This window comes from Agrilus planipennis, unplaced genomic scaffold, assembly GCF_000699045.2.
Source record: "Agrilus planipennis isolate EAB-ADULT unplaced genomic scaffold, Apla_2.0 scaffold222, whole genome shotgun sequence".
Classification (NCBI taxonomy): Eukaryota; Metazoa; Arthropoda; class Insecta; order Coleoptera; family Buprestidae; genus Agrilus; species Agrilus planipennis.
In genome coordinates, this window is record NW_020442436.1 from 421,702 (window position 1) to 439,696 (window position 17,995).

Below are 17,995 nucleotides of genomic sequence, written 5' to 3' on the forward strand. Positions count from 1 at the left end.
AAAACTTATTTTCCTCATTACTTTGAGGAAATTTGTAGTGGTTCAAAATCGAAAAGTGATTTCAAGTTGATGTTGGTTATTAATTTATCAAACTTTTTTCCTAGTATTTCGCATGTTGATAATTTCCACATTTTATTCTCTTATTGCTTCCTTATTTTAATTTAAAAACGTCTTGGACTTCCAGCTTCCCTTTAACAGTCCTAATAATTTCATTTCGAATATAGTAACACAATTATAGAATGTAATTTTTTTGTATAGGGTCTGGTCGGTGTTGTGTTATACGTTAAAAGTGCAATTTTGAGGCCAATAGGGTGTCCTATTTGTAATTATTTTGTTGTTATTAACGATGGGGGTGCCAAATGTAAAATCTGTACAATCTTCGCAAAAATGGCGCACGACGACTGTATTAAAGAGTCATTAAAATTATTGCAAAATTCCGCGAAAATTTACTATTTACTTCTGTTTTCGTTATGACACTTTCATTGCATTACTAATACCTACCATTTAACATCCACCATTAGAGAAGATTTTCAAGGAAAATTGTATTAATTTATCATTTGAAGTTTCCATTTACTTGTAACAACCACCGGTTACAACGACTTAATTGTAGTAGTTGTTACAACTGGACCACAATGCAGTTTACGTTTGATTGTACTATGCAATCGCAATCTGATAAACCTCTAAAATAATTAATGAACTTCTGTAGAATTAGTTAGAGTCTTAAATAACAGATTAGTTTTCGATAAATAAAGTTGTCACTGACAATCTCTGTTATCAAAACTCAAGTATGTATTTAAGATATTAATAAAAGTTATAAACCAAATTCACTGATTAAAAACTTAGTTCCAAATGAAAAACCACGAACTTATTAAAAAGTTGCTCGAGTTATAACGAAAACTAAAAAGTGACACTAGAACAAGTAGGTATGTAAAAACAATCGGTACCTAATCTAATTTCTGTGATACGTTCAGTTTAGTTTTACTGTTTTTCATTATATAGTAAAATGTGAGTTATGTTGCAAAATATTACAGTAAGATAAACTTATATTTGAACAAATTGTAAATTAAATTTTAAATTGGTTTGGTATCTCTTAATAAAATTATTGCAACATTTATCTAAAAAAAATTTAATAGGATTAATACAATAATTAAACTTTATTTTTCTTTAGCAAGATAGCATATAACCTAGTTTTAAACTTTACACTCATGACGTCAGAACTGAATCTACATACCTGGACGTGCCTGATATGGCAAAAAATCGTATGCGTTCAATAAAAAAAAATATAAATATTCATAAATAATTTATTAGACGATTAAAACTGCAACAAATGTACTTATCTTACTGTAATAAATTCTTTCGTCTAAAGTAATATTTTATAAACATAAAAACGTATATTACACACTACGTAATCACATATTCTGTATAAGTTGTTGTAATTTGTCACGAATTATTTTCTAGTTTGCTTATTTAACGAACGCACAGAAAGCACACCTTTTGTGATACGACTAGACAGACGTATTTACTTTCTTACTTTCCACGTAGATTTTGTTTGTGTAAATATAATAAAAGAATCACTGCTTTTTTTTTTAATTCGTTACGTTATAAATTTCAGTCGTAATATAATTTTATCTATCATCACATAAGATAAAAGAAGATGGACCCCATTTTACTAATACTGGCACTAGTAGTTATTGGGATTATATATTTCCTAAAAGAAGACCCAACACAAAAAGAAATAGCCGAAGCGGTTGAACGTTTTCCTGGACCTAAACGCTACCCCATTGTAGGAACAAATTTTAGCTTTTTACTCAAACCAAAAGAAGGTATTACTAATGATTAGATTACTAATATAATAAATATTGAATACTTTTTACATCATAAAGTTGAATATGTTTATAAAAGGTGTATGTTTCAGAAATATTTCTGTTAATCGCAGAAAGGGTTAAAAAATTTGGATCTCCCCATAAGGCATGGATGGGAAAATTGCCAATGATAAATTTGAACACTCCAGAAGATGTAGAGGTAACAATATAATTAATATCGGAATAATTTGTTATTCAGAAGAAGAAATTATTTAAGGAGGTTAACACTAGAGAGATAAACAAATTAATCTGCATTCTGATAAAAACAGATTAGACTTTTAAAGTGATGTTACAAAAAGGGCATGATGAAAATTTTATTCATTTATATATAAAGATATCTGTAAATTTTCGGAGGGTCGGGCACCGCATTTTTTAATTAAAAATTGATGTGTGAAATCCATGAGCGTCCGTATGTAAAAGTGAGACAGAATACCATTTGACAGCATCACGACATTTCCCACACATACACTTATAGATACAGATTTAAGATGCGCCTTTCTGTGTCAACCACCTTAAATAAGTCAAAATTTAATTAAGGGTAATATGTTATTATTTTTTCAGCTTATATTAAATAATTCTGTTCAAATCAAAAAAGGATATTTGTACAAGTTCATTCAACCATGGCTTTTAGATGGTCTTCTTACCAGCTACGGTACGTTAATTTTATTCTATCAGTGAATTTCTCAAAGATTAGATGAACTGTTTCGTAATAAATTTATCTATCAGAAAACAAAACTTTTCTGTTAATGAACTATCGCGATATCTTTGGATCTCATATTCACTACCACAAGATAAGGAGTTCAATCTCTGTATATAATACATAATTGTTTTATGAATCATTACAAACGGCGTGGTAAACGCCATCTGTAGTATCTACATCGCTACCTTTAGTGGAATTCAAATATCTTAATAAAGGTGTATTAGGATATATCACCTTGTCAACCTAAATTCACAGCGTACCTAACCGTACATAATAGGTATGTAACCAAAAAGAACAAAAAGTGCATATGGTGGTCAGTAAGTTGTAGAGAAAATTTAATAAAATATAAGGAGCGCTGCAATCGCTGTGAATTCAAGGTTACCAATTTTACTTGAAATTTATTCGTTTGTTTCTGCAGTAACCATAGCAATGTGACCTTGAATTCATAGCGGCCACAGCGCTCTCATGAATTTTCTTAACATTTTTCACAAACTATTACAAATGAAGATTAGACTCCTTACTTCTAGGTTTAATGAAAACGGCTAAAAGAGTTCCAATTTACTTGGCGCCTTTAAATAGCTTTTACCGCATAATTACAAACGATGTGGTGAACGCCACCTGTAGAAATTCGCTATTAATTGTGAATTCATTGTAGATTGCTACGCTGTGGATTCCGTTCGTCTTGTCGATACCTACCCTTAATAATAAAAGGACTTGTCAAACATTAGAAAACAGTTAGTAGCAAATTTCTACAAATATTGTTCAACATTCCGTCTGTGATTATTAGATTTTCATAGATAGATAATTCAGTAGAGTGATTCTTGAAAATCCATTTTCAATCAATATCTACTATAAGAGAGGAAACTGCACTTTTCTTAATCTTTCTGTCATCTGATACAGCTTTACGAAACTAAGAGAAAAAGTTTTATATTTTCCGTCGCGTATAATCCGAATTAAAACTTTGCAATTTTACATATCGCAAGTTTCTAATCAGTTCTGCATTTTCAGGGGCTTATTGGCACAAGAATAGAAAGTTGATCACTCCCACGTTTCACTTCAGTATTTTAGAGCAATTTGTGGAAATTTTCGACGAAAAAAGTCGCATACTAGTATCAAAACTTATGCCACAAGCTAATGGACAAGTTTTTAACGTTTATCCTAATATAACCCATTGCGCCTTAGATATTATATGTGGTAAGTAAATTATTGTGTATTATAAGATTGTTTCCAAAGTTCATTGACTTTCCTTATGAAGTTTAATACTATCAAAAATAAGTTTTTTTAGTTAAGTGTTAGGTACTTATAACTTACTATCTAACTATAACCAAGGACAGATCTAAAATTTAAAAGGGCCTCAAAAATTACGTTTATCAACCTGCGATTATTGATCGATAACGATCGAAATGAAATTTTCAAAGATTTCTAAAATTACTCACACCCTCTTTGCTATTGTATAATAAACTATTTTCATTACTCGTTATTTATGTATACAGGGTGTAATAGAAATAAGTGTCGAGTTTCGGAGGGTGTAAACTAGTTGCAATAAACAATCGTACGGTGAGTTCAGCAGCGTGGTTAATGGCAAAAAAAAATTTTTTAAGATCACAAAAATTTACAATCCAAATCCGGCTCTGTGCATGAATCGACAACATAGGTATATTTCGTTTACTTTCTGTAGCGATGTGACCTTCAGGTTGACCGGCGCAAAGTAGAAAAGAACAGCACTAGGCCAGAAAAGGAAGGAGACAACTCTCGGTCAAACTCTTAACCAGTGAGGAGCGTATAATCCGTAGACTACTGCACGGAAAAATTCACCATTTCATCCACTACAATTGCATTGCTCAAATGTGTTGTTTTTTGGTACCATTTACTACTGAAAATATCAAGGAGATGTTTATTTATATTTGAAGACATATTAAGGGCTTTAACGCTTGTTTTCGACTAGCACTACTATTCATGATTGAACAAAACTTTTGGCAGGTACTGTATGAAAAAGTATGTTTAATGAACAAGAGTCGAGAGTATAATGAGCTTTTTTCTCTCTACCTACGATTTTGCCAGCGCGCATCCACGCCATTGGAAGGGGCACATCGCTAGTGAAAGTAAATGAAGTATATCTACCGAATACCGTAGTGTGGTATATCTATGGATGGAGATTGCCGATTATCGAACATCTAAAGTTTAATGATTATTGTGAAAATTCAAAATTCTGCCCCACGTAAAGTAAATTTGTATTTAAACCACACCCTACTAAATAAAAATTAGGTCATGCAGCACTTTTCCTTCAAAACCACCGACAGAAATCGGCTCGCGGCTAAAAATCAGTTTCAAACAATAAGCCATACACTCGCTGCAAATGATAAGAATGCACCAACTGTTTTTTTTTTAATTTGTCACATGAAAGAAATCAACGTTCCTTGCTATTTCGCGTGTACTAATTTGGAGATTGCATTCTTTGAGATAAAGGATTTCCACCCTACAGTGACGATATGGTAAATAAGTATCATGTCAGATTACTGTAACGACTGTTCCATAGTGATATGCTGACCTACACTAACAATGACTGATGTATTGTTGAATTAATTTATTGAACTGCACACCGTTTGTGTGATTGTCTCATACAAAGTTTAAATGTTGAAAAAAATAAACGAATACTATAGTTTGGCTGTTAATAAACACCCTAAATCACATTTAATCTAATCTTACAAATAAACAACACGTAAGCAAAAAATACAAATAAAATACTGATGCTGCTGAATACCAGCTGATTGAATGCGGCGTTGCGGGTAGTGTTCCTATACCAGGGCCGGAATTGAATTTACCTTTACTTTCAACTACTTTTTCATATTTTATAGTGCTCTCTAACCTCGTGCAAGCTCGGTACTTATTTCTGTTACACCCTGTATTCCGTGAAAAGCACGCAAACCACTTATAGACTCCGAACCGTTTAATGTTTTTCTTTTGCCCGGTCCGACACAGGAATGTACTATATCTCTAAAAGCTTTAAGGCCCGGTGCACACTTGCGGTGAGACGCGTGTCGTATGCAATACCACGAAACCTGGCAGCACTCCTCTGCCTATCGAGAAGTGTAGATTTGCCACAACGTCGTATCTCCTTTCAAACTTATGGAAGTCTCTCAACACAATGTCTGATAAAAACGAATAAAAAACAGTCTGATTGGGAAAATATTTATGTAACCTCTACCTGTTGTGTGGATAAACCCGGTACTTTTATTTTATAATTTTGATATGACGATTTATGTACTATATATACGAAAAACAACCTTTAACCATTTGGACCCATGTACGATCCAGTCAGTTGGTGACAAATGGGAAACTGTGACACTAGCCTATCACAATGAAATGTACATTGGCACTTCGATAAGACGTACTCTGAATTGACACAGCAAGGATGCGCTTTAATGATTAGTTCCCTTTCTTGTTTTAATTTACAAATTGCAGCAAAATGCATTCTTGGACTTAGTTAGATTATAGTAAGGTATGATTTTCTAATTTGTTTGTATGGGAGGTTTAGGTAGGATTAGGTTAGGTTATGGATGAAATGATTCCCCTAATTAATATGCTATGCATCATGGCTTTAAGTTAGATAATGGTGAAAAAGTATTCCGTGATCGACTTGTATGAAGTACTGAGTATTGCAAATTATATGTTACATATGCATTAAGTAAGGTCATGATGGGAGAGAATGACATATTACATAAAGTGCTGTGCACCATGGGTTTTGTTAGGCTATAGTTTGCTCGCGTTGGTATCCTAAATACTTGCCAAAGATCATCGACGACCACATGAAACTATCGTAATATTTCTATTCCTCGGGAACAGCATTTTTTCTTATCACAAACTCACATTGGCATTTATAATATTAGTTAGAATTATCATTTGGTACTACAATCACACAAGGAAAGAACGATTAGCCTATTCAAAATTATTTAAAACTTTAATATTAGATTGAGTTATGGTTTCGAATAGGTATCTAAGAAGTCAGATACGTCAGGACGGAAGGAGTAGTAGGGATATAAAGGAGAGGATAACGCAGGGTCGAGTCGCCTTCAATAAAAAGAAGTCACTTCTTTTCTCGCAAACGCTTAATTTAGAAATTCGAAAAAGGTTGTTAAAGGTGTATGTTTGGCGCACGGGGCTGTACGGATGCGAAACAAAGACAGTGGGCGCGGCGGAAAAGAAAAGGTTAGAAGCGTTCGAAAAGTGGTATTACAGGCGAATGATGAGGATACTGTGGATAGAAAAGGATAGAAATGAAGAGGTATTACAAAGAGTAAGAGAACAGACGACTCTATGGAAGTCAATAAGTAATAGGCGAGTTAGGTTAGTAGGACACCTCTTCAGGCATGAAGGTCTAGTCAGAGCCATATTAGAGGGAGAAATGGAAGTTAGGAGGGGTAGAGGTAAACCTAGATTAGATTACTGTTCGCAAATAGTTAAGGATGTGGGTTGTTCTAGCTTTAGGGAAATGCGAAGATTAGCGCAGGATAGGAAAGAGTGGAGGTGCGTGTCCAACCAACCTTAGGACTGACGATCTTATGATGACGATGATGATGGTTTTGGACTGACTTTTATTTCGGATATCCGATAATTTCGGTCACGACTACGAACCTCTATAACATCCTTGCTATAGACTAAGGATTTAAGTTAAATTATGACGGGAATGATTTTCCTGATTGGCATATATAAACCACCATGCACTATCAACAACAGTACTAACCCGTCCAAATTTAGACGGGTTTAACTAGTAACAAATGTATAGATTTTTCTTTAAAACCTGCTCTTGTGAATTTATTGTTTGCGATACCGTAAGTTGAAAAACAGTTTGAGACTGCCCATTTGTTTATTGTTATTTTGGAATGGTTATAATCCCTTTTCCCTTCTCCCACCTTAGGTAGCAGTGACTGTAAACTTACTGCAATAGTATCATTAAGCACATTGCATGTGCTGCAGATTTTCCCTGCTATTAGGTGGCATATATTATTGTCGTTAATATAGTCAGCAGTAAATCAAACATGTTTAACCCCTGTCTACGTGTTCATGCGTATTCAATTTGCGTTGTAAACCTTAATAAGGGTTGCCGGGGAAGAGCGATAGACCTCGACAAATTTTGATTTATGTTAGTTACATTACGTATGATATATTTCCATTAAATAACTAAATGTGAAACGGCATCGAAAGCACACCTGTAAACTCGGTTTTTTCAATGGTACGGTGGGGACATACATTTTTCAATATCAAAACTACTTGGGAGGCAAAAAATCTATTATGGAAGAAGGGATGGATCTCTAACTGATTGAAATGTGTTGTACAAGTCTACAAAATTAAAAGAACAAAGAACTACTTTAACATAGAACATTGTCAATCACACTTAATCTACTCTAGCAAATAACAAATAATTCATGAGTACAAAAACACAAAAGAAAAATAGACTGCTAATTATCAGCTAATTGAATACGACGTTGTATTGTCGCATTTCTTTCCAGAGCCGGACTGATACGTTCCTGTACGTTTAACTACGTTCTTCTAGAAAACGATGAACTTATAGACATATAGTAATAATTTACGTAATTTTATAACTAAACAATTAAGAAGCCTCAAACCTAGGGGTGAATCGCTGGGTAACATTGTTAAGTAATTATCATTATCATCTATATTACCTGAAAATAGTTCACAATAGTTCTTTCCCGAACATGTTTTTGTTCAGGTTATTTCTTAAAGTGACGGCACATTTTCATTTCATTTGTCACATTTCACATGTTTTTTGGAAATTTAACAAGTGTTCCCCATCAAAATGTCGAAATTTGGTAGAATTTGTGAGATTTCGAGAGCTTCAGACTCTTGAGCCCCTCCCGCTTGATACGTGCTAATTGGAATGTATGTATAAAATTTACTAATTATGTTTATTGTTTAGAAACTGCAATGGGTGTTGCTGTGAACGCCATGGATAAGCCAAACTCTGAATATGTTTCTGCAGTTTATGGGTAAGTTACAATTTACGCTCTTGAATGAAAGATTTCTATGTAATTATTACACGTCTGGATAATCTTCCAAGATCTTGGTCCTATTGAATCATATATTTAATCACCCAGACTGTAAACTTATATAAAAACTCTGAAATTTTTCTCGTCAATATTCTTGGATAAGGCCAACGTTTCGCTCCTAGGTTGGGAGGTTTCTCAAGTATCTTTTACATAATTAATAACCAATCAAACATAATTAAAGTTAAGTTAACAAAGTTTAATACAGAAATACTTGCATTTGCCTAGCTTTAAGTATGTACGAGGGTGGATTGATAAGTTTCCGGCCTAACCAAGAGATGACGCCACTAGGCCTACCTTGAGGTGACATTCTATAGTACCATCCTTGGATAGCTTGTAGCTATAGTTTCAGCCCGATCTCCTTGCTAGTGTAGGTTTGACAGCACGCTGAACAAGACGCCTCTGTGGTTTTCGTAAAAATGGAAAAGCAGGAAAATCGTGCTGTCATCAAATACTTTTATTTGAAGGGGTTAACGCCGAAGGAAATTAAAATAGAGATGGACTCAACACTGGGGACATCCTCCCCGTCATATTCAACCGTTAAGCAGTGGGTTTCCGAGTTTAAAAAGGGTCGTGTGAGCACCTCTGATGGGCCTCGCTCAGGACGCCCCGTTGAGGTCACAACTCCAGATATGATCGAAAAAATTCATCAAATAGTGCTGGGAGACCGCAGATTGAAAGTGCGTGAGATAGCTGAGACCTGTAAGATGTCATATGAACGTGTGCAACATATTTTGCACCAACATTTGCATATGGAAAAGCTCTGTGCAAGATGGGTGCCGCGTTTGCTAACAGTCGACCAAAAATTGATTCGAAAAAACATTTCTACCGCAAATTTGTCATTGTATAAGCGTAATCCAAGCGAATTTTTGCGTCGATTCGTAACCGTTGACGAAACGTGGGTCCACCACTACACTCCTGAAACCAAAGAACAGTCTAAACAGTGGATTGGACCAGGGGAACCAACTCCAAAGAAGGCAAAAACAATTTTTTCGGCGAACAAGGTTATGGCTACTGTTTTTTGGGATGCAAGAGGTATTATATACATTGATTACCTTGCAAAGGGTAATACTATCACTGGTCAATACTACGCAGACTTATTGCAACGTTTGAGCCACGAGGTGAAAATTAAACGACCTCATCTGGCGAAGAAAAAAATCTTGTTTCATCACGATAACGCACCAGCGCACACGTCAATCGTTGCGACGGCTAAAATCAACGATCTAAAGTTTGAATTGATGCCGCACCCTCCTTACTCTCCAGACCTAGCCCCGAGTGACTATTTTCTGTTCCCTAATCTCAAAAAATGGCTTGGCGGTAAGAGATTTGCGGACAATGAAGAAGTAATCGAAGCTGTAAATGGTTATTTTGAGGAGCTTGACGAATCAGTCTATAGAGATGGCATTAATAGACTGGAACACCGCTATGAGAAATGTATCAGCCTTGGAGGAGATTATGTTGAGAAATAAAAAAAAAAAATTTTTAAAAACCTTGTTTTTCTTGGTCAGGCCGGAAACTTATCAATCCACCCTCGTATAATGCAAATCAACATACGTCTTGGCTATTATAATTGTTAGATAAGGTCTGATAAATAATTCAAATCCGGTTGTAATTGAAGACCTGTTAAACAAATAAAAAGTTTTTATAATATGAAGATTGGAAAAGCTTTGGCGGTTGTTGTAGAATAAACAAAATAACTCAAACCTCAAACACGACACTGTAGTTGTCCAAAGCACTTTTCGGTAACAAGGTTACTATAGTTCACTTCAGTCCCTGAAGAAGGTAATCTTGTTACCGAAAAGTGCTTCCGACAACTACAGTGTCGTGTTTTGTCGTTGGGTTTTGAGATATTTTATAATAATTTATTGTAATTATGAATTTAATCGAGCAACTACTGTTGTGTATTTCCGTATTCACCTTTGCTAACTTAACTTTAAGGGCCCTTTCACACGGGCTACTTTTTGTAGAAATCTACTGTTTTCAATTGATGCTTTCACACAAGCGCAGCGGTTCAAAAACGTAGCGCTACAGTCGCTGAACTGTAACGATATTCGCTTGAATCGCGCGGCTAACTAGTCGCGCAGTTGTTGCGCTTCACTAAGAAAAACAAAAAAAGTTAACGCTTCCACACTGGCGTATTTTTAGTAGTGCGACAGACCGATGATGGACAATGTCGACAACGAAAATTTCATAATTTCAAAGACTGAATTTGGAATGGCTGCAATGCAGACTGTATAAGGAAGAGCATAGAAAGAAGGAATGGCTGAAAAGCTTTTTTTTATTTCGACGTAAATCTTGGAAATATGTATAGAAATCCGTTTTTCAATCAATTGCTGTTGTAAGGATCGATCCAATATTTCCGATTCTTTATACTCTTTTTCTTTATTTTAATTTATCAAAAGCACTAATAAGGTAAGCTTCTCTTGGTCTTCTTCTGCGACTTCATTTTAATAACTGTTCCTTTAAATTTGAATTAGATACGTTGCTACATCGGCTAGAATATCGAAGCGCTGCAAAAAATCGCTCTTTATAAATACGAACTGGCAACTGTCGCGCTGCTGTACCGCAACGGAAGCGCTGCAAAATGTAGCTCGTGTGAAAAGGCTCTAATTATGCCTGATTGGATATTAATCAAGTAGAGCCTTGAGAAAGCTTCCAACCTAGAAGCGAAATGTTGACCTAATTTGGCAATAAATTCAACAATATTGACTAGAAAAACTTCAGACTTTTCATCAAGTTTTTTTTCAAATATTTTGTTGAACTCCTTATACCTAATTCCTTGTAATTATGTATATATCGCTTGACCTGAAGATAAAAATACGCGAAACTACAATTATTTCCAACAAACGACTTCACGACAGAAATTTTAATCTACCAATTATGGTAATACAGATTCAATAATATTAACAATATCTCATTATTGTGCTTTGAGAAGTTGAAGCCCATTTTTGAAATTGTCTTGCCGACAATTGGCATTTACCGTTTGAGTTTTTGACTAAAATCGTTTTATGAGGTCGCTTACGTCGTTGAACAGGTGCAATTACTGAAATGGAAGAAAATAAATTTGTATAAAGCACTTTCAACAACCCTCGGATTTACTCGTTTCCTGCGTTAAAAGCGAGACTGGCACTGCGCCAAAGAACGATGCTCGATTATTTCTTGATTCTCTGAAACGTTCACAAGGCTTAAAAACAAAAATTCCTCGTAAAACGTTGTAATTTTTTACATCTACTACTGCTTAGGGGTTGTCCATAAATTACTTACCACAAAAATCATCGATTTTTGAGTTCCTCCTTCCCCCACTGAGCAGGACAATAATGCCTGACTTAAATCCCGCTCTCTCTCTTTCCAATTTTTAAATAAACAATTAGAATGTCTAATCAACATTAAGGGGTAAACGTACCAGATCTACACCCGATCTATATAATTATCGGACTAGTATTGTGGCCAACTTACTGATTCTAAAATCATTACGCAACGCAAACTTTGACCCCTGAAGGGAGGTAGTGTCGGATTTTTACCGACTAAAACCCCTCCTCGAGTGGAGAGATAAACCCTGAGGGTTACTTATCCCCGGGAAGAGACTGAAAGGTTGAGAAGGAAAAATGGTTAAGCGTGGGGGGTATTGGGGAGGGGGANTGAGGGTAGGGGGGGAAGGAGGGGGGGGGAGAACCGTCAAAGTAGGTGGTCCACCTCTGAAGTAATGGGTGGACACTCGCGCTAACAAGCGAAGCTAGGAGCCAGGCAAGCACAATCGCCTACAGTAAAAACGGAACGTAACTTTCCTTAACACCTTATTTTATCTTCTTCGTATATATTACGCCGAATACGTATAATTACGAAATTATTTCACTTAAACTTGATCCAATAGGGCACGGGTTTGAGACTCCTAAACTTCTATCATCATCATACTGTATAAAAGAAGTATTATCAATATTGAATCAGAATTACCCTCGAAGTTTGCTCTTAATTTTTGAATACGTGTTTATAAGAAAATAAGAGTAATCATTATATACCTACCGGAAATATCATGACTGAATATCATTATTTCGAAAAAAGTTTTTGATAAAAGTTGCATGTTTTCAAAGGGGCGATCAGCAGGCGATCTTGAGTATGACCTTGATCTTAATTGATTTGTTTTAATTTTTCATAAATACCTACTGAACAATAAAAAGTAAATCAGCATCACGGATATTATTGATTTCAAAATTTCCGCTCTTTTCATTAAAAAATGAAGTTCAAGGTCACCAATCAATTGTTTCCTCTAAAAAACGTATAGCTTTTTAATTTTTTTAATGAAATTCAATCAAGAACTTTCGTACGTTTGATTTTTTTTAATTTTTCAGGTCAGTGTTATGTTTAAGATCCAAATTGATTTCTCCTTCGAGAAAGGCTTTGTAAAACCTTTTCCCGAAATAATAGGATCTAAATAAGACATTTGATAACCTGAAGATTAATAACGCACCTATTATTCGCATATGATTAGAACCACCCTAATCTACATATTATCATCATCATCATCGTCAGTCCTAAGACGGTTGGACACACACCTCAACTCCTTCCTATCCTGAGCTAATCTTCGTATTTTCTACATCCTTAACTATCTGCGAATAATAATCTAATCTAGGTCTACCTCTACTTCTCTTAACTCCCAACCAACCTATTTCGCATATTTTTCATTGACTTCCATCGAGTCCTCTCTTCTCTTACTCTTTTTAATACCTCTTCATTTCTAACTTTCTCTATCCACGGTATCCTGATCATTTGCCGGTAACACCACATTTCGAACACTTCTGTTTTGTACCCGTACAGAGCCGCGCTCCAAACTTACGCCATTAGCAATCTTTTTCGAATTTCTAAATTAATCGTTCGCGAGAATAGAAGTGACTTTTTTTTATTGAAGGCGACTCGACCCTGCGCTATCCTCTCCTTTCTATCCCTACTACTACTTCCTAGATACCTAAAATCAGCCACTTCTTCTAGTTTTCATCTCCTATCTTTATATTCGCTCTTTCTCCACTGTTTCTTCCCTTGCTTACCAGTATTTTTGTTTTACTTTTATTTATTTTTATTTTTATCTAGATATTATGCAAATAAAAAGCGCCACTCTTATAATTAGATATATTCATTCATCTTTAAATATTAAGAATTTATACCTTTATATCTGAAGTTTGAAGAGTACCAGGACGCTTAATTTCTCGTAAATTGGCTGTTCGTTATCCCACTATTATGTTCCGTACTAAACAACAGACTGCAAATTAAACAAGATTTAAGGGCGCTACTAAAATTAGCAGGAAAACGCCCTTATACAGAATGATAAACAGCTACATTATAACATATACACTACATAAGAGGGAATCTCTCAAAACAAAATTTATATACGCGCTGTGTAATATAAGAGCATAAAATATTTTACTGCCCGGATATTAAGCCACTTCCACCATCTGAAAAAAGAGTATGCACAACGTTGTGAAAGAAAGGCCCATGCACACGAACGTACATAACTTGATACATGTATGTGCATTCCTCAACTGCATTCAGTAACTACTTATAATCTGTAGTCGAATTTTTTGACCCTAAAAAAAAGTTGTTTTTTGCAATTTGTTTAAACAATCATGATTTAACCAACCGGTTTACCGACTGGCAAGCTACATCGCTGTATTCAGGAGAATATTCCGAACAAAATTGCGTAAAAACATTTAATCCGAAAATCTTTCCCACTCACTGGCCCATATTGTCTGGACTAAGAGGATCGCCTGAGAGTAATATTCCACAAATGGTCTTTCAGTCTTTTTCCATTCCATTATGCTCTGCCTGCTTACCACCAACCATCCGTTTCCACGATTTTTCAAAATGGTTGAAGAAAGCCTCCTCTCCTATTCGTCCTATACGCTACCCTGCTGCACAATTTAAGTCGAGGCGGAAGTACACTCAAAAGCATTAGCTGGTGGTAATAAAGCAGAATAAAATTTAATGTGCAAACCTGAAAAACTATCGTATATGTTCTGCAAATGTAGTTTTGGAGGAATACTGAGCGATGTAATGATGTAAAGGTCAGATCCCAGCTTTCCAGTGAAATATTGGGAAGGGCTCTGGTTCGATTCCGGATCTGACTGCTTTGATCCGGTTTAAAAAAAATAAATAAAATATTTTTCTGTGCTATGAAATCGTAATTCTTATCGTTATCTTTACGTTAAAGTTTATCTTCACTTACACCTGCACATACTTCTTACTAACAGCTGGTTTTCTCTTTATCCAAAATTCTTGTCTTCACTTTACTGCCGATATTTCCATCTAAACAATTATTGCTATGGATTGTATATCAGCAATCTTCCCAAAAAATTAAATTTAAAGTAATCTACACCATTTCATCCATTATGGTTAGATTAAAGCCTAGCGTTCCGATGGTCAGCCGTTCCAAATTTCTGAGGTTTCCATGGACCGTGTAGGCAAATGCTAGAGTAACAATATTCCACAAATGGTCTTCCACTATTTTCTATTGTTTTCAACTCGTCCGTCTTCTTGATCTCTCCCTCATCACCACACCCCACTCTTTGCCACGATTCCTAAATAAGGATGAAGTGCGTTTTCCGCTTTACCAACCTGTCCAGCATTATAAGATCAGACATATTAAAGCTTTTTTAATTGAAACCTGATATAGGTGGATATATACGATATGTTCCAGCCGAAAAGAAATTATCGATAAAAATCCTTTAAAGGAATTTTCATTTCTTATAAAGAAAAGTCGGACATTTGAATTTGTTTGTAAAATTTTGAATTTTCACAATAATTCGCGATTTTGAGAACTGTTGTTGTTGTTATTGGAGACTTGTTTGATTTTTTCGGTAACTAAATACAACCACCCGTAAAAAGTAAAGCGCCTTGGAAATACCTTAATGGTGAAGTGTAAATTTTCCTAAATAAAATTTTCATTATCCCGATTACGCTAATCTTTACGTAACTTAATTTTTTTATTTCTTTTGTGTTATTACATGTACATAGTGCTGCCTGTAATCTACTTATTTAGTTTATTTACTCTAAACATTATGTTTAGTACTAAATCGTTTATATTTATCTTAAAAATTTGATTATCGGTAATGTTTGCATTCTCGATCCATGTAACTGCAGAGTTTTTATCTCACTACGCTATTCCGTAGACACTTATGTTGCTTATCCACGCACAGGATTGTAAATCATTGTAATATTTTTAAAAGTTTTTTGCCCCTAAATATATTGCTGAACTCACCGTGCGACTGTTTATTGCATTTAGTTTACATCCTCCAAAACTCGACACTTTTTTCTGTTACCCCCAGTATGTATAAACTCTAAAGACGATTTATTTTAAGCATCCTAATTTCTCCTACCTTAAGCATAAGTATATAAGTCAGCCGCATATTAGCTGAAGTATGGGGTACTACTGCATTATAAATAAAAAATTAAATTATTTATTATTTCAGAATAAGCAAATTGGCAACAGACAGAGCATTTTTACCATGGTATCATTCCGATTTTATTTTCTACCGAACTGCAATGGGCAAACAATTTTTAAAATACGTAAACATCCTCCATGGATTTACAGAAAAGGTATTATAATGTTATATTACGTTTAAATTGTTCGTACCAGTATTAAATAGGTAATTTTTACAATTAGTAAGCATTTCTGTACAATAATAACATTGAATAAATTAAAGCTATGTTACATGACGGGTGGATCGACAATTCAAGCGCGGCGTGTGTGCGTGTTCTCAACCCATTATACCCCTGTTACATAACGCGTGGATTACCGCTCTGTTAAGTGCCATCTACAGTAGGAAGGCGCTTACTAGCGAATTTTTTGGCTCCTTTCCGCAACGGCAGCGGGAGCGTGGAATACCCATCGAAGTTCTGTTGGTAAATGTTATAAATATTTTCGGGTGAGATTTGATAACCGTAGGCGCATTTCTTTTGACATATACCTACAATGCTCGGAAAAGAACGCGCCAGGACGTTCCTTCGTACTCCATTCCAAACTGATCCTGTTACACGGAGCGTGGATTGAGGATGCACGCTCCGAGTAACAGGGGCATAAAGGTCACAACACGCGGCGCGTGGAGCGTGGACCGACATTCCGTGCACTCGCTGCCGCCGGAAAAAAAAGACATAGAAACTGCTAGGACGCGTTTGACAATCCACGCGCCGTGTAATAGGGGCTTTACATTGCCAATATGTTTCTGCTTGCGTCAGGTGATTAAAGAACGAAAAGGAAAATTGGCCGACACAACAACAGATCAAGAAATCCACGAAGATGAAGAATTCATAGGTAAAAAGAAAAGGAAGGCTTTTCTTGACATGCTTCTGGAAGCGTCGAAAGGCGGTACAATAATGAATGATTTGGAGATCCGACAGGAAGTCGATACATTCATGTTCGAAGTAATTATTTTTTATCCATTTGTTGTTTATAACGATTGACACAACCATGTCTTTTAGGGTCACGATACTACAACTGCTGCCATCTGCTGGACATTATTCCTAATTGGAAATAACCCAGACATTCAGGTAAGAATCTATTACGACAAGACAGACTGATTCTTAAATGCCCTTATAAAGATTTATATATGTGCTTAAATTTTTACGAAGTAGTGAAGTGCTACTAAATCCTTTTTTCTCATATTTAACTGGAACTTTCTATTTCATTTCTATATCGTTAAACAAAAAGCAGCAATAAGCGGCTATAAACATTATGGTGACATTTTGTTGTCAGTTACGATAAAATTGTTGAGAGATTGCGTTTACAACATCAACCATCCTATTTACTTGATTATATTTCTCCTGTCAGATTTCGGATCTGACCGAAAAACTAATTTCATGGAGAAAGGGAATCTTAAAAAGACACCCAGCTGCCGGTGCAGCTGGTTCATGTTGGATTTACTGTAGAAAGTACATCCCTATTAAAACCACTCCCTTCAAGTCTTCATAGGGTCATGGGGTCCTCTTCAGCCCTATGTTCTTAGTACTCTTAGTTATTCAAGTACAGTGAACGTAAACTAAACCAAGTTTGGATGCTAATTGTCATATGTCATTAAAGGATTGGTCAATAATTTCAGTGACATATATTTAATTTATGTAGTACCTCATCATCATCATAAGGTCATCAGTCCTAAGACTGGCTGGACACGCACCTCCACTCTTTCCTATCCTGAGCTAAACTTCGCATTTCCCTAAAACTAGAACAGCCACATCCTTAACTATTTGCGAGGAGTAATCTAATCTAGGCCTACCTCTACCCCTCCTAACTCCTGTTTCTGCCTCTAATATGTCTCTGACTAGACCTTCATGCCGGAGAAGGTGTCCTACCAACCTATCTCGCCTATTTTTTATTGACTTCCATAGAG

At 35.4% G+C, this 17,995-nt stretch overlaps 1 protein-coding gene across 1 annotated transcript in view; it reads left to right on the plus strand.

Annotated features, from left to right (window-relative positions):
* The first annotated feature begins 814 nt into the window (after nt 1-814).
* Nucleotides 815-17,995, plus strand: part of LOC108739749 (cytochrome P450 4C1) — a 27,918-nt gene continuing 10,737 nt past the window's right edge. The window contains exons 1-9 of the mRNA XM_025980311.1: nt 815-923; nt 1,613-1,823; nt 1,916-2,022; nt 2,424-2,514; nt 3,571-3,756; nt 8,498-8,567; nt 16,082-16,208; nt 16,848-17,033; nt 17,091-17,159. Of these exons, the coding sequence (XP_025836096.1) occupies nt 1,655-1,823; nt 1,916-2,022; nt 2,424-2,514; nt 3,571-3,756; nt 8,498-8,567; nt 16,082-16,208; nt 16,848-17,033; nt 17,091-17,159 (1,005 nt within the window). The 5' untranslated portion in view covers nt 815-923; nt 1,613-1,654. The remainder of the gene's footprint in view (nt 924-1,612; nt 1,824-1,915; nt 2,023-2,423; nt 2,515-3,570; nt 3,757-8,497; nt 8,568-16,081; nt 16,209-16,847; nt 17,034-17,090; nt 17,160-17,995) is intronic.